Source organism: Grampus griseus, assembly GCF_964374135.1.
Source record: "Grampus griseus genome assembly, chromosome: 6".
Classification (NCBI taxonomy): Eukaryota; Metazoa; Chordata; class Mammalia; order Artiodactyla; family Delphinidae; genus Grampus; species Grampus griseus.
In genome coordinates, this window is record NC_139000.1 from 1,712,263 (window position 1) to 1,735,398 (window position 23,136).

General features: G+C 64.5%; 1 protein-coding gene across 5 annotated transcripts in view; it reads right to left on the reverse strand.

Moving 5' to 3' along the window:
- Positions 1 to 8,307: 8,307 nt before the first annotated feature.
- The window catches only part of KCNT1 (potassium sodium-activated channel subfamily T member 1), a gene marked incomplete at its 5' end in the record, with an annotated part of 70,577 nt that continues 55,748 nt past the window's right edge, over positions 8,308 to 23,136 (reverse strand). For 4 of the 5 annotated variants that reach the window (XM_082657383.1, XM_082657387.1, XM_082657386.1 and 1 more), the window contains 13 exons: positions 8,308 to 9,258; positions 9,371 to 9,455; positions 12,546 to 12,608; positions 13,992 to 14,304; positions 15,089 to 15,109; positions 15,442 to 15,570; positions 15,665 to 15,748; positions 16,151 to 16,252; positions 19,769 to 19,880; positions 20,049 to 20,183; positions 20,287 to 20,358; positions 20,726 to 20,898; positions 22,270 to 22,375. In XM_082657383.1, the coding sequence (XP_082513509.1) occupies positions 9,138 to 9,258; positions 9,371 to 9,455; positions 12,546 to 12,608; positions 13,992 to 14,304; positions 15,089 to 15,109; positions 15,442 to 15,570; positions 15,665 to 15,748; positions 16,151 to 16,252; positions 19,769 to 19,880; positions 20,049 to 20,183; positions 20,287 to 20,358; positions 20,726 to 20,898; positions 22,270 to 22,375 (1,516 nt within the window). In that variant the 3' untranslated portion in view covers positions 8,308 to 9,137. The remainder of the gene's footprint in view (positions 9,259 to 9,370; positions 9,456 to 12,545; positions 12,609 to 13,991; positions 14,305 to 15,088; positions 15,110 to 15,441; positions 15,571 to 15,664; positions 15,749 to 16,150; positions 16,253 to 19,768; positions 19,881 to 20,048; positions 20,184 to 20,286; positions 20,359 to 20,725; positions 20,899 to 22,269; positions 22,376 to 23,136) is intronic. The other variant, XM_082657384.1, reaches the window with a different exon arrangement.

Genomic DNA, 23,136 nt, shown 5'->3' on the forward strand with positions numbered 1-23,136 from the left:
TCCTGATTGATGCTGACCTACTCTGTAAAACGCGGTTTGGCCTTTGAGAAGCGGGAGCGAGCGGCTTTAGGCAGCCCCCTCCCAGTCTGTGGCCCTCGTTTCTGGTGGGGGCTCTGCGTGCGGGGAGGATGGGCTGCGCTTCTGCGTCAAGGTCACGGCCAAGTCCGCCAGCGTTGGCAGGGAGCAGAACGCGTCCGGGTGGCATCCCGCCTGGCCGTCTCTTGCAGGGGTTGGGGGCGCCTTGCCGCGGTCTGGAGCCTTCTCCGGGCTGTCCCTGACTGCATCTCCATGCGAAGACCCGAGCTGTGGGGACCGTTCGAGATCTCGGGGGCAGAACTTGCCCTGGGAAGAAGCGGGGCCCCTCTGTCTCCCTACCCTTCCCTGTGCTCATCTAGGAGGGGGTGATCTCCACTCCTTGCGTTGTTCTCTGTTCTTTAGAAAGAGCGAGTTACCGTATCCACGTGATTTCCTAAATAGCAAGGAAAAGCCACTTACAGTGGGAATTAATAATTGAACAAAGAGTAGTAAAAATTATAGCCTGAGCTCCACGTCGTCAAGCCCGGATGTAATCTGTGAAGGATTTGTTTCACGGGAACCCTTTCTTGGCAATGAGAATTTGGGGTCGCCGCCGGTGCAAAGAAATAGCAACAGCATAAAAACCGACTTTCCCATAAAAGTGAAGTCTAGGCTGGTGCTATTACGAAGGTCAGAAGCTAGCAATCGTGGCCTTGGAGTCACGTCTCTGGGCCTGTGTTTCCACTGGGTGACTGACTGTCTGGAACTCCTGAGGTACCATTACTCTGGGCCTCGGCTGCGCACACGCCCCCCGTTTACAGTTTGAGGTGCTGTAATGATGGGATGGGTTAAATTGACAAGCCTGCAGCTCCAAGGACCAGGCATTGAGGCGGGGGCTCGGATGGCCTTGGACCATGCGTGCTCTTTGCTCATCCAGGTCCGGATCCTGTGATGGGAGTTTCTGAGCATACAGAAGGCGTCAGCAGCACCGCCAGGCAGAGGCTGAAGCCTCAGGACTTGAATTTAAAGTGTGTGTTTGGTTTTTTTTTTAAAGCAGTTATTTTCAGTTGAACTGATAAACCTCTCTAGTCTCCATTTGTGCAAGAAACAATTTGGTTTTTTGCCCTTTTAATTCTAGGTGGTGAGTTGTTTTCATCACAATACAACCCTTGTTCTTTTTTTTCAATTGAAGTAGAACGTACCTACAGAAAAGCAAACGGATCCCAAGTACAGAGCTTGATAAAATTTGGCAAAGTGTTTATTCTCATTTTTTAAATGAGTGGTTCTCAGTATTTGTCACCAAAGTTCTCCCTAGAGTTTTTTGCTTCTAAAGTATATTTATTAATGGTTACTTTGTGCGGTTTTCGTAGTAGGCACGGAACTGCCAGTAGGAGTCGATCAGCTGCAGAAGCATCGTTGCAAAAGCCACTGTGTGCGGGGCGGAAAACGCGCTGTTATCTTTGTGTGTGTTTCTTCACGTCAGCCTCCTGTTCAGCTCGCGAGCGCCCTGTGTCCTGTGGGTGCGAAGATTCCTCACCCAAGGACTGCTTGCTGCGCCAGAGGGGCAGCCCTCCCGGGCGGGATCCACGGGGCTCAGGCATCAGGTGTCACCTGCTTAGGACGACGTGGCTGCTTTGGGAGGGTCAGGGGGGAGATGACCGGCCAGGTGAGGGCACGTGGGGCGGGCACGGGGCTTCTTGGGGGCAGCGGGGGCGTCTCCCTTTATTTGTTCTCGGCCCTCGGGCCATGTTGCCAGCACCAGCTGGACATTTGGTGAAAGTTGGTTAAACTTGCTGCCGGGTTGGGGCTGCGGGAAGCCAAGCCCTTGCTCTTGCACCTGGATGTGGAATGATCTCGCGGGACGTTTGCGTCACAAATCGCGGGGACCCATGGGGTGTAGGGTGGGGCCAAGAGCCCAGTGACGCGGGGATGTGGAGGCCACTGCCCGGTCACAGGTGGACTGGGGAACGGGGCGGGGCCCATCTCACCTGGAGCCCTGCTCACCGTCCGGTGCCAGGTGTGGTCCTATGGGAAGGGCAGGAGTGGGCGGCCACCCTGAAGTCGGGCAGGACCATGTTAGAGACAGACCTACGGGTGATCTGGGTGCCGGGACCGGGGCGTCTGGTCTGGCTTTCTGAGCGCCCAGGCCCTCACGTAAACACTGGTGCTGCAGACCTCGTTCTAGAAGCCCCGGGGAGGTGGTACCTCAGCTGCGTAGAACTAGGTACAAGGGGAAGGCCTCGCCCTGGAACTTGGGGCGGGGCAAGGGGGGTTTCACGCAGGGCGGGCAGCCCCCCCCCCCCGCCCCTGCCAGGCCTCCCGCTGCCCGGAACCCACTCTGCCCAAAGGCGCCGCCCTTGAGGAAACACCGGGTAGTGCTCCTTACTTGGAGAGCTTTCCTTGGACTAGAAATGGATCAAATGAACAAAAAAGCCCTGCTTTCCGGACAATTCTGTTTCATGTTACTTTTGTTTATTTATAAAATAACGTACTCCTTGAAAGCATCAAATGCGGTAAACAGTTGAGAATCACACCAGGGGAAGCTGCAGGCTGCCCACCCCCGGTGCCAGTGCCCAGGGGGTCGCCGCTGTCCACGCTTCCAGACCCTCCCGGGCATCCGCAGACTCGGACGTCACACACACGCGGGGCGGGTGGCGTCAGCAAGCGGCCCCTGGGTGCCCTGTCCTCGTGGAGCCTCTGAGACGGGCGACTGGAAGGACCCGTGTTTGCTGGTCTAAGACGTCCTTACTTTTAAGATGTACCACTATTTTGTACCACCAAGGAGGGGAAGTGCTGCCACGCAGACTGTGCCGCGTCCTTGACCAGGAGACGCCCTCAGAGATGCTCAGGTGTGTCTGGGGGCGGGGCAGAGGGCACGTCTCAGGCGCGAGGAGGCTCAGGTAGGGGTGCTGTGCGCGGACACACAGTAGAGTGACACATAGGTTTCTCTGCATCAAAGCCTGGCCAGAGACACAGGGACCGGAAATCATGGCCCAGTTCCTGCTGGTGAATATAAAATACTAAGATGAACCCAGACGCAGACATTATGCTCAGCAGTGTTTAAATGGGAATAAAGGTTCCACGTGAGAAAGTGTAATTTACGTTGGGTGTAACAGGGAAACCACACGTAAAAAAAAGTTGATGACGTTCAACATGTATCATTCACGATGAGAAACGTTGCCGTTAGAAGTCTCGTAATTTGATGATACCCGCCAGAGACCTCCAGCGAGCCCCACACTTAACTGGGGACACTTTCAGTGTCTCACTGTTAAGTCAGGGTGGAGGCCAGTTTGCCTGTGGTCACAGTGAGTAGCCAGGGCTTTCCTGGACGTCTGAGCCGTTGTAATAAGACAGGGAAACAGGAGGTTTAAAGGTAGGAAAAGAAAAGCCCAAACCATCTTTATTGGCAGAGAGATGAAAGTCCTCCTAGAAAAGCACAGGAACAGGTGGTGAGTGTTAGAAGTGCAGCGACCAGCATGCGAACTGAAGCGTTTCCAGACCCGCTCGTGACCAGCACGTGCATCGAGCAGGGCGGTCACGGGAAGTGAAGCCCACTGCTGACCCCCCGAACAGCCGGTTACGGTCACTTAGGGCGTCCCGGAGGTGCGACTAAGCCCGAGGTTCAAAGTCACCAGGTGCCGACCCCTCGCACCGGGTCTGCAGGTGGGCCGCCACCCCCCACAAAATCCCCAGAGGACTCCATGGGGTGCCGTCAGCTGATTCAGGGTTTGGCTCTGGGGACCCAGGACAAGGAGCCCTGACTCGGGTGCCTGCCGTCTCCCTGTTGTCTGGGCTTGGGAGGGGCTGGGCCCCAGCAGATGAGCAGGGCCTCGTGCCTCCACGTGGACTGCACCTCCCTCCTCCCACACGGGGTGCAGTCCCACTGGGGGTGGCGTGGCGGGGAGTCCGTCCTGCGGGACTGAGCCCACAAGCCCTGGGATCTCAGAGCAGGTCTGGGGGTGCGGGGGCTCTGCTCGGGCCGGCACGGCGGGTGCACGGAGGGCTCACATGGAATCCCACGGCTGTCCTGCTGGTGTCACTGGGCGCCCCCTGGCGTGAGGGTGAGGCATTTTTTCAGTGTCTACGGAGCAAATTCACGCTTCCCTTTCTGGGAGATTCCTGGTCATTTGCCCACTTTCAATTGGGCCTCTCTAACTGGGTGGTTCTTTTTCTTACGGATTCATAGAAGATTTTTAAATAATCTAGACAGGATTCTTTCATTATGGGAGCAGCATATATGCCAAAGCGTGGCCTTTTTTTTTTTTTTTTACTGTTGGTGTTTGGAATATAACCCCTTCTCTTAGTGTTATTTATTTATCTATTTATTTTTGGCTGTGTTGTGTCTTCGTTGCTGCACACGGGCTTTCTCTAGTTGCGGCGAGCGGGGGCTACTCTTCGTTGCAGTGCGCGGGGTTCTCGTTGCGGAGCGCCGGCTGTAGGTGCGCGGGCTTCAGTAGTAGCAGTGCGTGGGCTCAGTAGTTGTGGCTCGCGTGTTCCCTGCATTGGCAGGCGGACTCTCAACCACCACGCCACCAGGGAAGCCCCCCTTTTAGTGTTTTTAATTGGCGTTTCCCTGGTTACAGATGAGTAGAGCATATTTCCATCTCTTTGTTGGTCTTTTTGATTTTCTTCGTTTGTGAAATGTCTCTTCAAGTTGTTTGCCTACCTTCCTGCTGGGTCATCTGTCTTTTTCTAAATAATACACAGAAGGTAAGTTTTTAAAACATATTTATGTTCTCTTCTGTATATTATCTTACCCGTCAGCACTTCTTCACTTTGTTTTCGGTGTGATAAGCGGTATTTCTAAAGGCTTATTTGGTGCCCCGTCCAGCCTCAGTGAGGACCCAGCCTCAGCGCCAGCTCTTGGGGGAGGCCCTGGGGGAGGAGTTCCCCTGGGAAGACCCCCAAACCCCCCTGTGCAGCAGGGCAGCCGGGAACCAGCCACAGGGATTGCCTCAGAGCCAAGGTGGGCACTGAGCTCCCCATGGGCCCCCTCCGTCCGGACTCTTGGAGCTGCTGGCCTGAAGGGCCGGCCCCGAGATGGGCAGGACGACGGGCTGTGGCAGACGCCCAGTGAGTGTGGAGCCCCTGCCGTCCTGGGGGCTGTGGCCCGGGTCCCTGGGACGGTGCAGGGCAGCAGGAAGGCAGCCTGGGTGAGCCGTCCTCCCCAGCATGACCCAGAGGGACCCTGGAGTGTGGTGCTTGGTTTCGAGGACCCCACCTCGGGGCCAGGTTCCCTGAACACCTTCCAGGACCATCCCCCTGACCAGGAGCCGCTCTGAGGTGACAGGGGTCCCCGCCAGAGAAGGGATCTGCAGGGGCCGGGTGGCCTCCCTGCAGGTGACCAGGGCCAGAATGGGGGTCCACCGTGAACCCACGTTGTTAACTTGGGCCTCAGTCACTCGGAACTTGGGGGAGGCTGGTGTGGAATAGTCCTGGGTAGAGGTGCTTTTTCGATCCAAGACTCATCTTGCACCCCTCGCTCCCCCCCACAGTCTCCTAAAGTATGAGACTCAAGCCTGAGGGTCCCCTCCCTGGTGGGAGAGCAGGGCCCACAGCGGGACCGGGTACAGCCTGCAGCCTCAGAGCCCCAGGCCTGCCTGGGGATGGCGGGAAGGCAGGTCTCAGCCCACGGCGTGATGCTGCACCTTCTGCCCAAGTCCTCGTGAGAGGGGACAGGCCCTGGGGTGACAGGGACCCCACAGCCAGACCAGGCAGGGGTCTTAGAGTGCCATGACGAGACCGTCAGGGGTGGACACGGGCTCTGCCCCCCCATTCCGCACGCTCACACCGCTTCCCCGGTGCAAACCTCGTGCCCCTGAACCACCTCCTCCTGGCTGCCCGGCCCCCGAGGCTGCCCAGGCGCCCAAGAGGAGGGCGAGGCAGAGTCCTGACCAAGGCCCCTCCCTGAAGGACGGATGGTCTGCTGCTTCTCCATCTCGCAGGCAGCGGCCTGAGTTCGGGACCTGGGAGGGAAGCCGTCTGCCCCTGACAGGCAAGGCCTCGGGCCTGCTGGGAGCTCAGCCACAGTCAGGTCCCTGATGGAGGCCGGGCTGCCAGGAGGGGTGTCTTCCTGGAGAGAGGAAGGTGCAGCCACCCTGGACCACACTTCCAGGTCCAGCGGGCCTCGTGGAGCCAGCAGTGACGTGCCAGGCTGGGGGCTGCAGGGGGTGTGGGTCAGTGCTACGTGGCCCCCCCGGCCCCCCAGGCAGGCCCTTGAGGGTACCTGGAGGGGCCCATGCAGGGTGCCCGGGGCATGGAGGACCTGATGGTCATTCCCAGCCCTGCGCTCTGTGACCGGGGCCATGGAACAGACTGTCTCTGACAGTCCCGCCTGGAGGGCCTGCTCTAGGCATCCGTGAGTTCCCTGAGACCACCGTGCTAGGCCCCCAAGCTCCTGCGGATGTCACTGAGGACAAGGTGGCTCTGGCCATCTGGCCGCCCCTGGGGGCCTGGAATGCCGGGGGTGCTCCCCCAGCCCCTGCCCCTGGAGGCCCCAGCCGAGCCCCCCAAGCCCCAGGTGGGCGGGGCTGCCTTCAGGGCGGCCGGACTAAGGTCCTGGACGGCAGACCCCAGCCTGCACGCCTGTCGGGGGACCCTGGGACGCAGGAAGCCATAGCTCGCCAATCTCACAGGAAAATGCTGCGACTCTTCTGAGAGACCCACTCATCAGGGCGCACAGCTGCCCCCAAAAGAAAGAGGCACCTCTGAGACCACTGGCTGGACCGGGGTCGAGACGAGGGCCAAGAGCGTCGTGGGGTGCCCGCCTTGTGGTCCTGCGGAGGCCGAACATGCATCCGTGTTCGGCCCCCGGGGCGCGGGGCGGGCCGGCGCCGTCTCGAGGAGGGGCCTCCTTCCTCTCTTGGCAGGTGGACTTGGGGTGAAGGGCTGTGCTGTGCACGCCGTCCTTCGTTTCTCCCTTTTCCTGCCTTCTCTGGCTTTAGTAAGCATTTGCTATGGTTCCGTATCTTTTCGTCCCCCAGCTGCCAGTTGCACTTCTTTGTGAGATTCTGGGCGGCCGCCCCGAGTCTGGGCGCCCACTTGCACCTGCCGCACGTCTGCCTGTGAACGCTCGGCTCCGGGGTGGGGCGAGCGGGCACCGTAAGCCGGTGTTCCCAGGCCCTGCGCCCTTGACAAGCCGGAATGGCCAGCACGTTGCTGGTGTTATTGTTCTGACCAGCTTTCTATAGGAATAAATAAAACAGAGGTTTTCCTCTAATTTTGTTACGTTTGAAAAACTCAGCAAAACATTGAGAAATGTTCTCTCCTCGCTCGGTCAGGGCGCCTGGGTGCAGGTCTCCAGCCTCCGCTGGGCCCTCTGTCTGCACTGAGCCGTGGGTATGAGTGTGCAGCCCAGTCTGGAGATGAACCCCACTTCTCACCGCCTGTCCTGTGCACCCCAGACTCAAGTCAGCCAACTCCTGAGGAGCCCTGTCGGATGCCATCTTCCCCGTGTGGGATTCCAGGGGCTGCAGCCCCACCTGGTTGGAGCCCCTGGTCCAGCGGCCAAGCAGGGTCCCCTCCCCTCAGGGAGTTGGAGCGTGGGTGCCAGGAGAGGTGGCAGGTGCAGGAGAGGACGCTCGCTGGCAGGACCCCAGGAGCCACTGACCCTGCTGGGATGGGCCCTGGGGTCTCCCAAGCCCGGTCAGCCCCCTTCCTGACTGCCCACAGCCTGCACCATCCCCTGGGCATGCAGACGCTCTCTGGGCGGGAGGGAGTGTCCCCAGGCGGCCAGCGTGGGGGGAGAGGAGCTGCACGTGTGCCCCTCGCTCAGGGCAGGCCCCCTCAGCAGCCGTGTGCCCCCCCCCGGGTGGGGGGCTGCGCTGGCTCCTCTGCCAGCCTCTGGGAATACTCTCTGTAGGAGCAGGAGCCCCACCCCAAGACAAACACGGCTGCCTTGTGCTGGCGAGGGGCACACATCCCTCCTGGGCACGGCCGGGCTCCAGGGCCAGGCAACTCGCCAGGGAGCCCTCCTGGACCCCGTCCCCGCCACCACCTGAGTTGCTTCCTGCTTTTCGGGAAGGTTCAGGCCAGCAGCATCTCCCTGGGGTAGGGGCTTCCCTGTGGGGACCAGTGGGTTGGGGAGCAGAGCAAGTGTCTCTAACCCTTGACACTGGGCGGCTGGGGCAGACCCAGGCCCCGAGCTTGACGCCGTGGAGGGGAGGCCTTACAAGCAATCCTCTCGTCTGTAGGATGCATCCGTTTAATAGAAGTTTCCAGCACTGAGTGTGCAAAACCTGTCAGAGGGAGTCACACGGGAGCCGCGGCGGCGCCCTGAGTCCCTCCCTCAGGAGGAGGAATGTCCCGCGCGGAGGCTGGGCCTGCTAGCAGCCCAGCGGCTGAATTGTGCTTCAGGTCTGGTGGTAAAAGGAGGTCAGATGGCGCGGCTGCGAAAGTTCAGCGTGAAACCAGAGGAAAAGGCCGTCATCTGATTCTCTTCCCCAAAGTCCAGGGCCGCTGTGGGGTCTCACGGCAGCCCCGCCTCCCTCCTAGCGAGCCCAGGCTGCTGGCAACTCTCCGGAGCCCCCCTGCCCCGCCCCTGCCAGGGGCTCGGCCGCGCTGCGGACCCTCCTGCTTTCCATTTCCTTCTGGAAAAGGCTCCCTTCGCGTGCCTGCCTCACCGTTCCGGAGACCCTTGCGGCCCGACTCTGGGCCAGACCCTCACAAGTGAGACCACAGGGGACCCACAGGGCAGACAGGGGTGGCCCACCGCCCCGTGGCTTTGCTGAGAGCTGTGGGCAAGGCCCAGGAATCAATACCAGCCGTGGCCGTGGAAACGGGCAAGTTCAGGGGCTGCAGTGTGCTCTCCTCCGGTGCGAGCCCCCGGCCCGGTCCTCTGCGGTCCAGCCTGGCTCCTGTCCCTGCACTGCGGCCAGACCCGGTCACGAGTTGCGGTGCGTTTGTGCAAAGGGCCAGGGATTGTATAGATTTGTAAAAACAGGTTAAAAAGGCTTCCCACCAGCGTCTGGTAGTGCCCGGGGCAGCCTCGGCCCTCACCGGGTCCAGTCCCGGGAGCAGCTCTGGGCTGGGCGGCAGGCGGGGGTTGGGGCCCTGCACTCATGCATCACGTGGCCCACGGACCCTGGCAGGACGAGGTCAGCCCGGAGGGCTCCACACGGCACTCAGAACTGCGTCTCGTCCCGCGTCTCGGGGTTGCAGGAAGCCAGCTTGTTGCTGCAGCTGCTCTTCCGGCTCCGGGAGCTGCTGGCCACGTGGGCCAGGGGGTCGGAGCGGATGAGATACCTGCGGGGAGGGCGGGAGGTCCCTGATGTCGCCCTGCGCCTGGGAGGCTGGGCTGGACGCCCACATGTCAGATGGGCAGGTGTCTACACTTGTCCGGGGACCCGGTACTTACACAATGTCGTTGGGCTCCAGCCGCGTGTCCGGTGGAGGGTTGATGAGCACATAGGAGAGGGTGTTCTGTTGGTCGTTCATCTCGTCTGCGGAGACAGGGCCCAGCGCGCAGTCACCACTCAGCGCCCCCCCTCCACCTCTGCTCTGGGGGGCCCCGAGGAGCTGGCAGCTCTGGTCCAGCTGCAGAATCCTCCCGGCCTTTCAGCCGTTCTGCCTGAGCCCTCGTCCCGGCGAACCCAGCAGGGCCGGTCCTCCCTGACCGACACTGGCCTCGGCACCCGCGCTGCACGGGCATGGGGGCGGCCACGAGGGCAGCAGGCACTGGCCCCCACGGTCTCCCGATGGCTCGCTCAGCTGGGTCATCAACATCTTAGGGTGTCCTGACCCTGAACATGGAGCACACCTGTGCACACCGACACGTGTGCACACACCTACACACCCGCACTCACACCTAGTGCAGCCCTCAGACTCACTCCCTCCCCCGCCCCCCAGTGCCCTGCATCCCCACCCCATACAGGCCACTCCTGACCCCTCCTCAGCCCTCCGCTTCAGACTCGTCCTTTCCTTCCCAAGACCTGCTCCCGTGGCACCAGCCCAGAGTCCGCCCGGCTCAGTCTCCCAGAGGGGCCCTTGGGCACACACGGGGTCCGAGCTGCCCGTCACAGAGACAGCCTGGGGTCCAGCCCACGGGGTGGCTGTGGATTCTGGAGAAACCCTGGTCACCTCACAGGTGCCTCTCCGGCCAGATACAGGGACAGGGCTGGCCGCTGTCTGGCAGTGACCCCAAGCTCACGAACGGCTGGCGGCCTCAGTTTCTCCATTTGGTGATGCCTAAAGGCACCCCCTGACCCAGGAACGGGCATCAAGGGAACGGCCCTCCAGGGGGATCAGGCCCTGGGTGGCCTCTGCCCCCAGCCCCTCCCGTTCCCTTCTCTCGGCACCGTCCCTCCCGTTGGGAGGGCGCCAGCCGGTCCACTGAGGGGCGGGATTCTCTGCGAAGCTGGGGCAGTTGCCCGCTGACTAGCCGGGGGCGGGGGGGGGGCTGCAGCTCGCTCCTCTGAACTGATGAGTTCAGGGCCGCATCTGGCGGTGCATTCGGGACCTGCACGGCGGCAGGCGGAGCGCGGCGTGCTTCCTGGGGACAGGTCGGGGCACAGGCTGGGACCCGGGAGCTGACGGACATGTGCAGACCCTGACGGCATCAGCTGGTGCCAACCTCGCGTCCACGCCCGGGAAGGGGACGGCCTGACCCCCACGCAGGGTCACGAGCCAGGTTGGCTCACGCTGGAGGCTGCGTACCTCCAGGGTGGGCAGCACGGAGCCGGGCAGTGGGGGTAGCGGGTGGCGCGGGTGGGGGCGGGGAGGCTCCCGAAAGCTCTCGGGGATCCCGCACCCCTGACCACAGCCAGGGCGGCTCCACGGGGACAGGCGCACGGTTAGAACAAGGAAGCGGAGAGGCCGGGGCTGGGCCGGGCCCCTCTGTGTGGCCAGGGAGAGGGGGAGCGGCGCCTGCCTCGCTGGGCCTCCCCTCCGGCCTGGACCCTGCTTCTCCCCCGGGGGCACGGATCACGGGCACTCCCGGCCCGAAGCAGGCCCAGCTCCGTGCTTACGGGGGCCCGGCTGTGGCGCCCAGGGCTGGGTGTGCTCTGCTGCGAGGCCCAGACCCCGACTTCCCTGGGACGGGGCGGCTGCGCCGTGCCTGCTGTGCTCTGGTGAGGGCCCGGGGTGCGGCCGCGGGCTGGTGATGGCACTCCTGGCCAGCGACCAAGGGCTGTGCTGCTGCGCTCCCCCTCGCACCCGCTACCGGGCACCACAAGCCTCTGTGCGGGCCCTCCTCCTTCAGCCCGCAGACCAGACGCCCGGCCCGGCCCGGCCCTGGGCGTCCACGCTGACCACAGCCCCACTCTCCTCCGTGCGCTGGGGGCAACTGCAGCACCTTCCCCCGAGATGCATGCCGCTGCGGGGTCCTCATGGCGGTGCCCTCCCCGGGGGACTGACTGCCCTGCAGCCCCCCAGGATCAGCCTCTCCTCTGGTTCTACATCCTGGCTTAGGCACCTCTCGGTGTCCACACGTCGGTGGGGGGCTCAGGACACACCACCCGGGGAGCCTGTGGGTGCGGCCACCCCTGCCCGGGAGCCTTGGCAGGGAGCAGGGGTGCAGCTGGGCGCAGGGAGGGGGCGAGGCAGCCACCCCGTTCACGGCAGCCCCAGGCTTGGACTTGGGCTGGCCTGGGGGCTCTGCCGTGAATGTGGTCGTGGGGTGCGGGGTGAGGAAAAGCACAGGGACCCCGGAGATGCCAGGGCTTCGCCTGCTCAGGCCCAGCTGGGCCGACCCCCAGCAGCTCCCCCGCCGTGAACCCCGGAGCTTCTCGCTCCTGGACCTGGCTCTGCCCCTGGCCGTCCAGTCCCACCTGAGCTAACACCTACCTGGGCTCAGGGGGCCTGTCAGCGCTGGGGTCACCCCTAACCCCAGGGGGCCGGGGCGTGTGGGCTCTGAGCCTCCCCGGGTCGTGAGGGGCCCCCAGGGAGCGAAGGGGTCCCGGCAGTGAGGCCTGGACTCTGCTCTGACCTCTGTTGGGGTCTGGGGGCACATCTGGGGGCTGTGGGGTGTCTTCTTGGAAGACACAGGGGGCCCACGCAGCACCTGAGCCTCCGGATGAGAATGGGGCACAAACAGGTTTTGCCTCAACTAGACAGAGAACCCCCTCCTGAAGCCCCAGCGGGGGCGCGGTGGTCAGCCGTCCCCCGGGCTTGGGTGGCCCTCCGAAGGCTCAGGGCGCAGCAGACCCCAAGGCCCCAGGCACCAGCCCACAGGGCCACGGGCACCCTGGCCTGGGGCCCTCCATCTGGATGCTTCCCGAGAGCTGGGTGGGCTCCCAGGGGCTGGCTGCAGGCCGATGGCCACCTGCGTGCTCAGAGCAGGGCTTATCTCAGACAACAGTCGGGGCAGAAGGGCTGAGGTACTAGGGTCAGTACCGAAGTCAGCAAATGAAGGAGGAAAGTTAAGGTCCCCGCGGTGGGGCGGCCTGGGAGCTCGTGGGCCCCTGACTGCAGGGACCCTCCCTCGTGTCTCGTTCTGTCTGCCTGCCTGGCCAGGGCGGGCGGCCACCAGGTGGACCGTCGGCGAAGGGTTGGCCTGCCCCTCTGCCAGGCTCCAGCCACCGGAGCAGAATTACCTTGCAAATATCCCAGGTTTACCCGATTCATGACATCACTGGCTGTTAAATTTGCTACATCCTCTACGGAACACACAGGAAGAGGGACAGACAGAAACAGAGAGAGAGACAGGTGAGCAAATAGCGCAGAGGCGGCCGCAGCGCAGCGGGGAGGGGGGCAGGGGGCGGCTGCAAGGCGGGAGGCCCGTCTGTCCCTGAACAGAAGTCGGCCCCTCATCTGCCAGGCTCTGGTGGGGGGGGGTGCGAGGAGGCCCAGGGGAGCACCGAGTGCCCACCCAGGGGCGCCCGCCCTGGGGCTCAGCGGAGCTGGAGTCTCTGCCAGTGCGCGACGCGAGCCCGTGAGCCAGTGCGCGACGCGAGCCCGTGGACACGGGACACCCCACTCGGAGCCTCGGCAGTCAGTGCGCCACCCGGAAGGGGGGTGACAGCACCCTCCCGGGGAAGGGACACTGAGAGGGGACAGAGGCACATCGTGAGGCCGGGGTGTGGCCGGGAGGGGCTGGGCAGCTCTCACGGGCGGCCGTCCACCTCGGGCCCCGCAGACGGCCAGACCCTTGGGCAGCTCCTGGGTGAAACCCGAGCTGCCTCATCCCACTTGGAGGGGACTTAGGGGCCCCTGAGCCAGGAGGTGGGCGCCTGGGGACAGAGCCAGGCCTGGGAAGTGGGCAGAGTCCCCGAGACGGCACCCAGCGGAGTCCAGAGCCTTCACCAGGCCGGGCGGCGGTGAGGGGCTTGGGCCCCTTTCGGCCCCATCAACGGAGGCAGCAACTCTGGAGTGGGGAGGGGACGGGCTTCTCTCCTCTGGCCCAGCCAGGGCACCCCAGGCCTGTTCATGGTCACGTCACAAACTTCTCCCCAAAACAAGCTATGGAGAAAATCTGCCGATGACAACCGCCCTGGTGGTGTCGCCCTGAAGTCGCAGGGAGGGGGTGGCCGTGCGCTAGGAGCAACGGTGGGGCCCCCGTGGCCCGGGAAGAGTGTTTTGGTGCTCGGCCGTTCGACCGGCGGCCCCCAGATCTGCCCCCGTAACCCCGAGCTCCAGCTGCTGGGAGGGCAAAGGGAGGAGTGGCCGGGGGCTCCGGGGTTTCCCTGCCACACCCTGTTCTTGTTCTCACAGTACGCAGCGGGCCCCTGTGTTTCTGACCCCAGCAGGACCAGCTGCAGGTGACTGGTCTGTCCCCGACCGAGGCCTGTGCCCTTGGCTTTCGGGACCCCGACCCAGCCCTCCCCACCCACAGCTGCCTCCTGCAGGAGAGCTGCCTGCTGGGCTCCGCCGGCCTGGGCCTTTATTTTACAGATGGGGAAACTGAGGCCCCAGAGTGGAGGGGTGAGCCCTTCCTTACGCGGAAGCTCCACGCGGGGAGCTCTGACGGGCCGCGGGGCCGGTGCCCCGGCGGGCAGAGCGCGGGCCGCGAGGGCAGACGGGAGATGGCCCTGCGGCCTTACCGTAGCCAGTGGTGGGCAGCCCCAGATGCTTCATGCGGTTCTTGACCAGCTCGGAGAGCTCCTGCCGCTCGGACCGCTGGTGCAGGCGGAGCCGCTGCTGGCTGATCTCCTCGGCCGCCGCCTTCCCCGTGTGCCGGGTGCCCTTGCGGCTCAGCCTCCGTGCCCACGGCAGGCTCTTGCGCCGCAGGAGAGGGCGCTCCGCCGAGCCGCCGCCCACCGTGTGCCCGCCGCCACCCGTGCCTGCCCGTGAGCCCCAGGGCCCCTGCGCCTCCCGGGTTTCCTCGTGGTGCTCCACGCTCACCGAGACCTGGGACTGGCCGGGGAGGAGGGGTGAGGGCCCAGGAGAGGAGGGGGATCCGGGCACGGGGAGGGAGATAGGGGACGGGGGAGGGGCTGGGACAGGTTGGGAGGGGTGCCGGGCAGAGGATGGGGTGACCCACGGAGCAGCTGGGGTGACAGGGAGGAGGACAGTCACAGTCCCTGGGGGCAGCTCAGCCCAGGGACGCCAGTGCCTTCCTCTGCAGCTGGGCAGAGGGTGCCGGGCCACAGCCCCAAACCACTCAGCCGTCCCAGCTGCTGGCTCTAGGTCTGTCTCTGATTTGCTGGTGAGAGGGGCACCTCCCTCAACCTGTCTGGGCCCTGCGTGTCCCGGCTTTGCCATGGGGCTGGGGGGGGGCACCTCCTCTGTGCGACTCAGTTTCCTCATCTTGGGGGGCAGGAGAGAGCGGGGGTGGGGCACGTGGTAGGCTGGGAAGTTCCAGGGCCTTGCGTGGCTCAGTCGGGGTGTGGGGCTCTGGGGTGTGGAGATCGGGATGGACAGCGGGGAGGAGGGGGTACCTGCCAGGATGGGAGCCGTGGCACGAAAGGCAGATGTCATGGGGGCTGGGGGACCCTGGGCTTCCCGTCCTGGGCCTCAGTTTGCCCATCTGTATGGGGGCTGGGGTGATGCCAGGAGCCCTCTCTGAGCTGCACCTTGGCTGGCGCATCCTGGGGCCTCGCTCCTTGACCCGTCACCCAGAGCCCAGGGCCCTGCGCCCCTGCCAGGCGGGACTCGTGCATGTTAAGTGAACCCCTGTGGGCCTGAAGGGACCACTCACCTGGGCCCTGAGGTTGTGAGGCTGCAAAGGAAACCAGGGCAGCCTGGGTACCTGTGGGGCTCCTGCCCTGACCCCCAAGGCTGCCTGAGCCCTCGTGGACTCAGGACCCGTGGGCAGGCCACCCTCTGCAGTTCCAGCGGGCGGCACAGGGGCCCCACAGTGCTCTCGAGCCGCCCCTCCCCCATGGGGGTGGTCACACCCACCCAGGGGATGTCCACGTATGGAGGTATGTGGGCCTGACCCAAAAAGGGCCTGACAGCAAAGGCCCAGATCCCCAACCTGGAAAAGGGGCGGTCCGAGTCACAGAGCAACGGGGCCGCCTTGGGGAGCCCTTCTCCTCCCCGTCCCCGCACCTCCGAGGAGGAGAAGACATGGCTCTCGGTCCTGTAGATGCCGATGGGGATCTCGGCGCTGGACGAGCACAGCTTCTGGAAGAGGCGGCCGTAGGTGCGGATCCACAGGTCGTCCTCTGTGACCTTCATCTGGAACGCAGGAGCCTGGGCTGGGCCGGCCTCGGGCAGGAGGACCCTCCCCAGCAGGGCCCGCCTGCCCTGCCCGCCTGGCCCAGGCACTTACGGCACAGAGGTAGCCGGAGCCCGGCGTGGTGTCCAGCCCCAGGAGCAGCCTGGTGATGGGGATCATGTAGTCCTTCACGAAGGACTGGAGAGGAGAGACCGCAGTGAGGCCGGGCAGTGCGGGCAGATCTGCCTCCACATCCCCTGGACACGCGCGCCGGGCGCCCACAGCCTCCCGTGCGGTGCGCCCAGCAGACAGAGCTGGGCGGCCTTTCCTGGCCGTGGTCGCTCACTAGGCCGAGTGCACTAGGGCAAAAGGGATCAGAAACCCAGAGGCTGCCGGGAGCCAACCCCAGGGTAGCGCTCTCCTGGGAGGAAAGGACGGGGGACACTCGGGTGAACCCCTGCTGCTCCCCGGCGGGGATGGGGCCCCGAGCCTCCCAGTCCTGGCCGGCCTCCTGGGGACCCAGGGGTGGGTGCTCAGCGAGGGGCACGTGGCTCAGGACTGGAACCGGATGCCGGGCGCCGGCCCCCCGCCCCTGCTGACCTGATACAGCAGCGTGTCCAACATGCTGATGCTGAAGACGCGGCCGGCGGCGAAGGGCAGGCGGAACATGAAGGCCAGGTTGGAGCCGTTCTCCCGCTCCCTCTGCAGGACGAGGGGCTCAGGCTGGCTGGTGCCCGTGGCCACGGCCGCGGCCGCGCAGGGCAGGCAGCCCAGGGACCTCCGCGTGCACGGGGTGTGTGCGCGTGTGCAGGGCGAGCGTGTGAACACACACAGCAGACGGCTGACCACAGGCCGAGCACCCAGCTACGCGTCCCCCCAGACACACGGGGGGCCAGAGGCGGGGGTAAGGGTTCGGGGCTCTGCTGGGAAGAAACGGGAGCCTGGACTTGGTTTAACGCCCTGCCGTTGCCATCGCGGAACCCTAACCCTTACGGTAATTTCACCCCGGAGCACGAGTCCATGAGCGAAACTGACAGGACGGCAGGGCACGCGCGTGAGCAGAGACGTGTCTGCCTGTGCTGCGTGCATGGCGTCGCGAGGCTCCACGCGGGTCCCTTAGACCCACTGTGCGCGGCTCCCGTGGCCGCGGAACGGACGACCACAAACCCCAAAGCTCAAAACCACACGCGTTTACTCTGTCGGTTTTGGACGTTCCAAGTCCGAACAGACTTCAGGGGCTGGAATCAGGTGTCACGGTGCCGTGCTCCAGCCGGCGGCCCCAGAGGACCACCCTTTCCTCTCCCTCTCGTCGTTTCCAGAGGCTGACCACGTCCCTGACCTCTGGCCCTTCCTCCACCTCCATGGGCCTCCCTCTTGCAAGACCCCTGGTGATGGCGTGTGGGCCCTGGGTGAACCAGGGCCCCCTCCATCTCAGGATTCTTCATGGAATCGTCTTCTCCACCCCGTGCTGGTTCCGGGGCTAGGGCAGGGGCTTTTGGGGGCGTTGTCCCCGCCGCACCAGGTCGGCCTATGGCTGAGAGGTGGCTCTGAGCCCGGGAGACTGTCCTTCCTGCTGGACCAGAACACGCTTCAGACAGACAGAAGGTGGGCCGCGTAGCCCACCAAGAGCCCTCTCGTGGCCCCTCTCGCTGAGGCTGCACTTGGCCTCGGCAGCCTCCTTGCTGTAAGGTTGGACGGCGGGGCAGACAGACGCCCGGGGAAGGAGGCCTCGCCTCTGTCCCTCCCCACCAGCAGGGAGCCCAAGGGCGTGCTGGACGGCACGCGGGCATCCAGGAGGGAAACAGTGTGCTATCACATGAGAGCCGCAGATCCAGAGCCGCGTGGCGTGGTGACTCCAGGCTGCGTCCCACGGTGTCATTCAGAGCCCAGGTCACACGTTATGAGGACAAACGGAGAGATTCCCGAAATAGTTAAAATTGTCAGTTTCCCTTCACTCAGAAAAATGAATGGTTTGAGAAGAAGAGAACCAGGACGGGTCGGGAGACCGAGGAGGAAGGAAGAGGCCTGACGTTTCAGTGGCTTCACAGGACTTTCCTGCGTTCTGAACGAGGGCCCTGGTTTCACGCTGTCCACTCTGTAGCGGCCGCGGAGGGTCCAGAGGCTTTAGCCCCAGCTCCGAGGTCGCACGCGACAGCGAAACGTGGGAACACACGGGGACGAGCCCTCCTGAGAACCACGCGGCCAGAGGGAAGCAGGAGCAGGACTGGACGGGCATCCGGGGCCCTGCCGAAGAGGGGCCAGTCTGAACGGGCTCCTGGCCGAGGTCGCTGTCACAGGCGCTGAGACTGTTAGAACGATGACGCCACTGGGAGCCTGCGTCCTGGGATGCGGTGGGGAGCCCCGACTCTGGGAGATCTTCCTGAGAACAACCTCCAGGGAGACACGGACGCCACCCTCTACGCCTGAATCACCCCCCAGTGCCAGCGCGACCTCTTGGAAGCACGTTGATCTGAACGCCGGAAGTATTTCCAGTGTCCCTTCAGTTTCTACTCATTAAACAGGACTTGTCTCATGCAGTTGTATGTACAGCGCGATCCCATCTTCCCTCCCCATCCTCCACGGAATCCTCTCTGCGCGGGGTGGGCGCGCCAGCTCCGTCTCCAGAGACTGGGTGGCATCACGTGGCTCTGCCCGCCCGCCCGCCCCATCCTCGGCCCCGCCCCACGTGGACCTCAGCCGGCAAGCGCCCAAGGCTGCAGCCGCCCACGGTCACACGTGCTCACTTCCTGACTTTTCTCCAGATCACAAACGACAGGACTGGGCTCCCCAGCGTGCACCCACGGGGTGGGGAGTGGGCCGCCCGCCCCTGCCCCTGGAGACAATGCTGCAGAGGAAGGTGCTATCAAGTGGTGATGCCTGCCACAGAGAGAGGGGGTGGGAGGTGGATTTGAGATGTCTGCCGTGCAAGGAAAGGGGAGTGGGAGGACGTTTGCCGCGTGTTTGCTGACGGACCTACTTCACGCCCACCTCCGGAACAGGTCCGGGTGCAAGGCCTGTGGGGAACTGGGTTTGCTCGAGGGAAGGCGGCAAGTGAGGGCCAGCACCAGGGTATCAGCCTTGACCCCAGTTCTGTGCTGGTCACCCCTGCCTGTGCTTGGATCAGACTGGCCCGAGCGCCTGGATACAGTCTAGCTGGGGCTGCTGAGGCCGACTTCCAAAGCCCACGGCTCAGCCTTGAGTGGAGGCAGGCTTAGCTCACGGGGCACTGCAAGGGGGCCTTTAGGGGCGTCCACTGGGCCATCGTGTGGGGTGCAGGCCAAGCCTCCTCCAAGAGCAGGATGGCCTGAGCTCCCGGGCCGCTGACTGAGGCCCCCAGGTGCCATCCAAGGAGCTCCAGGGCCACCACGGAAACTCACTTCTGTTGTCTGTCCGGGTTCAGAGCTCCCATGCTGTCCCTCTGTCTGCTGTCGGTGGCCAGGCCTGGCCTGGGGGAGCGGCCATTCGGGGGTCCTCCCCGGTGTGGCACAGGGTCAGCCACGCAAGTGCAAGCCGTCCCCTGACGAGGACCTCAGCCCAGGCTCCCAGGGAATGGTCACTGCTCCCAACCGCAGCGGCCAGGGTCTCCTCCGTGGCAGCCCACCTGCTTCCTGGTTTCACCCAAGGCAGCCTGAGCACGGCCCTGCCCCTTGGTGGAAGGTAGTGCTGCACTGACCCGGGCAGCGGCCTGGGGCCCACAAACGTGCCAGGGCAGCACCACCAGGCCCGCGCCACCCGTGTCCCTGGGCTCCACACCTGGGCCCAGCTGATGCCCTTCCTGGAGCTGACTTCAGCTGTCCCACCGCACTGCTGTGTGACCTGAGGCAAGTTGTGCCCCCTTATCCCCCACCCTGACTATACCGGGACGAGCACGTCCCTGCTGGGCAGTTGACAGAATGGACACGATTCAGGTTTGGGCATGGTGTCGGGGCCGGTATCACCTGGGCTAGTAATTCCTGGCGTGACGGGCAACCTCTGCCTCACACGAGGCCGGGCCAGGCCCGACGTTAGGGGGACAATGTCCGCTCCTGGCCGATGACCCTGAGGTCTCCGGGCTGCACACTCGAGAGCCTCGCGCTGGGGCTGAGCCCAGGTCTCTGAGCCCCCTGGCCGGAGGAGGGCAGGCACCCAGGCCTCCCATGGCCCCAGTCGCCCCCCCACTCCAGGTTGTGGCGCAGGGCCTGAAGCCCTCAGCTCGGCAGGTCGGGCGGGGCTGCTTACCTTCTCCAGCCTGGAAAGAGCCAGAGAGTAGCTGTCCTTGGCGCGGAACTGCATGAACCGCATGTTGGACGGGTGGGTGAGCTCCGTGGTGATGCTGAGGCTGGGAAAGAGCCTGGGCGGGGGGCGGGTCCCGGTCACGGACGTGGGCGGGGGCTCAGGGCGGGGCTGGTCGCGGACGTGGGCGGGGGCTCAGGGCGGGTCCCGGTGCGGACGTGGGCGGGGCTCAGGGCGGGGCTGGTCGCAGACGTGGGCGGGGCTCAGGGCGGGCCGCGCGCCGCACCGGAACATGGTCTGCACGTTGACGATGGTCTTTGCGTCGGCCATGTAGTCCTCCTTGGCGCTCATGGTGCTCTCCTTGTCCACCACCACCAGGTTGTCGGCGTAGATGATGCCGCACTGCAGCAGGCTGTCCAGGCTGCGGGGAGACGGGCTGGGGTGTGTCCTGCTCCCTCCCACTCCGCCCTGGCCGCGCGGGGAGGAGGGGAGAGGGCGGGGCCCTCCTGCGGAGCGGCTCTTACTTGTCCACGGAGCCCTCCATGTAGTAGACCATGGGGAAGCAGCAGATGGCCTCCAGGAAGTGGTGGTCAGGCCTGTGGACACAGCAGGTCCTGGAGGCGCCCACCCTGCCCTGCCGCCAGCCCCCACGGCCAGCCCAGCCCTGACCTGGGCGAGCAGGGGCCCTGGGACCGCAGCGTGTGGGACCAGGGGGGCCTTTAGCGGCCAATGGGGCTGCTCTTTATCGTACCCGCGGGGAAACCGAGGCCCCAGGGTCCAGGACAGCCGAGGCTGGACCCCGGCCTCTGGGGGTAGCAGTGCTGGAGGTTGGCCCCTGGGGGCTCATGGTCGTGGGGACCCAGTAGGGCCGGGAGAAGCCCTGCGGGAGGACGACGGAGCAGTGCCGAGGGCCGGGGCTGCCCCCCCTGCCTCCCGAAGGTCTGGGGCGCCTGTGCCCCTCACCTGTTGTCCAGCAGCAGCACGATGGGGTTGAGCTCTCTGCGGGGCCGGTAGTAGGCGCGGAGCGGCACGATGAAGTTGTACAGCCCGTTGCCCGCCGTCTCCGCCGACACGATGATCAGCCTGTTCTTGAAGCCGTAGGCCTTGGCATCCTCGTAGCTGTTGTGCTTGCAGCCCTGCGGGGGAGACGCCGCGATCAACCGCCGGGGAGGGAGCCAGGGTGCCGTGCTGGGGTCCTCGGCCAAATGGCACCCGGTCGCCAGCCACCTGGCCTCACGGGGCTGCAGGCCACCAGCCCGCCACACAGAGCAGAGTGTGCGCTGGGGCCACCGTGGGAGAGGTCACGTCCGGGAGGGAAGGGAGGTATCTGCGAGCACATGGTCTTAGCAGGTGCAGGTACGGACAGATGAGCTGTGTGTGCACAAATTTGGTCGTGTGTGAACACGTTCTGTCGTGTGTGCATGCGTGTACACATTTGGTCATGCGTGCACGTGTGTACACGTTTGGTCGTGTGTGCTCGTGTGTACACACACTTTCTAGCTCTCTGCGTGGAGAGACTCAGATACGAAGCAGCAGTGAGCACACCAAGTGCCCAGACCTTACTTCTAAACGTGGTTTCCACTAAAAGGAATCAGGTTTCTTGGAGGAGCAGTTGGTTCCAGGACTGGAGCGAGGCAAAAACAAGCTGCGGGGGGTGGGGGTGGGGGCACCGTGGGTTCAAAGGCATGGACGTGTTCAAAGATGAGGGGACATGTTGGGAGGACCGGGAGGCCAGCCTGACCAGCAGAAGTCCACGTGTCAAAACCAGCGTGATCCATATGGAATGCCGATGTAGCAGTAATGACCAACTGTTTACCCTCTGAGTGAAAAAGTGAGGCCACACTGATGTACACAAATGGCTAAGAAAGGGGAAACACTTTCTCCCAGTGAAAAGCTGACATAAACACAGAAGGAAGTGGAATCAGCGAACCATCGGCTGTGGCGGAAGTGCGTCGGGGGAGCTCAGTCAAGGCCGGCTTACGTACCTGGTCCCCACGTGTCTCCCCACAAATGACGTCCTAACTGCAAAGGCAGAACAGTAGCTCCTCCAGCAGAGACTGGGCGCGCGAGGCACCCGCACCCCGTGCTCTAAGGCAGCATCACGGGGAGGCCTCCAGGAGGACGCGGCACCTCTGGGGGGTCCAGCCCCCACCCCGCCCTGCCCCGCCCCCCGCCAGGGATGCGCCACCAAACCCAAAACACGGAGGCCCAGAGACCCTGGGGAGGGGAAGGGGCAGGGAGCGTCCAGATGGAGGGGGACAAGCTGTGGCTCTGGCCGGGAAGGGCAGCGAGGGCTCCCGGGACAACCAGGGCCAGTGGGGTGTGGGCTGCAGGCCAGGCTGGTTGTGGTGAGTTACGAGAGGGGCACCCTCGCTTCAGCAAGCGCACGTGGATACAGGAGGGAGAGAACACGCCTCTACAACAGACACAGACGTCGGGGAGGGCAGACAGGGTCCAGGACGACCTCGGCGCGTCCTTGCCACTTCCCCGACTTTGCCGTGACCTACCTTGTCCAGCCGCAGGCAGCAGAAGGGGGCTTTCACGGGCAGGAGGTGGCACAGGGTAGGGGAGCTGCCAATGTAGGGCGAGTTGGGGGGGTAGCCCTTCACGTACCTGGGGGGAGAGAGAGGAGCCTCAGCCTGGCCTCGGGCCCTAGGCTGCCACATGGGGGTGGGGTGCCAGACCCCTGCAGACCTGACTGGGCCAGGTAAGACTGCATGCAACGCGCGCACGTACACGCGCACACACGCGAGCTTACACAGGCCACGAAAGAACCTTAAGGGGCTCTGACGGCCCATCACCCCCTGGTGCCCCCAGCACCCCAACGCCGGGGCAGACGCTGGCCCGTGGTCCCCGCTCCACGGGCTCCCCTGGGCCAGGCTGGTCGCCCCACAGGCTGTACTCCCCCCGCCGTCCCCACGGCGCCCCGCGCACACACACGCGGTGGTTACCCTGCCGTGGTTGTCCCCCCAGGCCGCCTGAAGAGGGGCTGGCCTCCCGCTCCACCTCCGGTTGGCTTAAGGGACGTGGCGTCCGAGGCCAGCCCGCCACCTGCCCCAGGTGTGCAGGGGCCCTGCCAGGCCCCCCAATCTCAGAGCCGGTCCCCGGCAGCCTGTGTTTAAAGCCCGTTTACTCCACCACGGGGCAAAGGCCGGAGCAGAGAGTGGCTGCGGTGACAGCCCGGCTGGGAAGCATTGGCCGTGCAGGCCGGCAGCTGGCCGTGGCCCTGGGGTCAGGCGCCGCCTGTCTGTCCCGGACGAGGCCAAGTGGCCAAGACCTGGGGACACAATGGGGTCTCTTCTGTCTCATAATCTCGGAGGAAGACCTGGGCCCAAACCCAGGGCAGCATGACGGCTCAGGATGGGCCAGTGGCT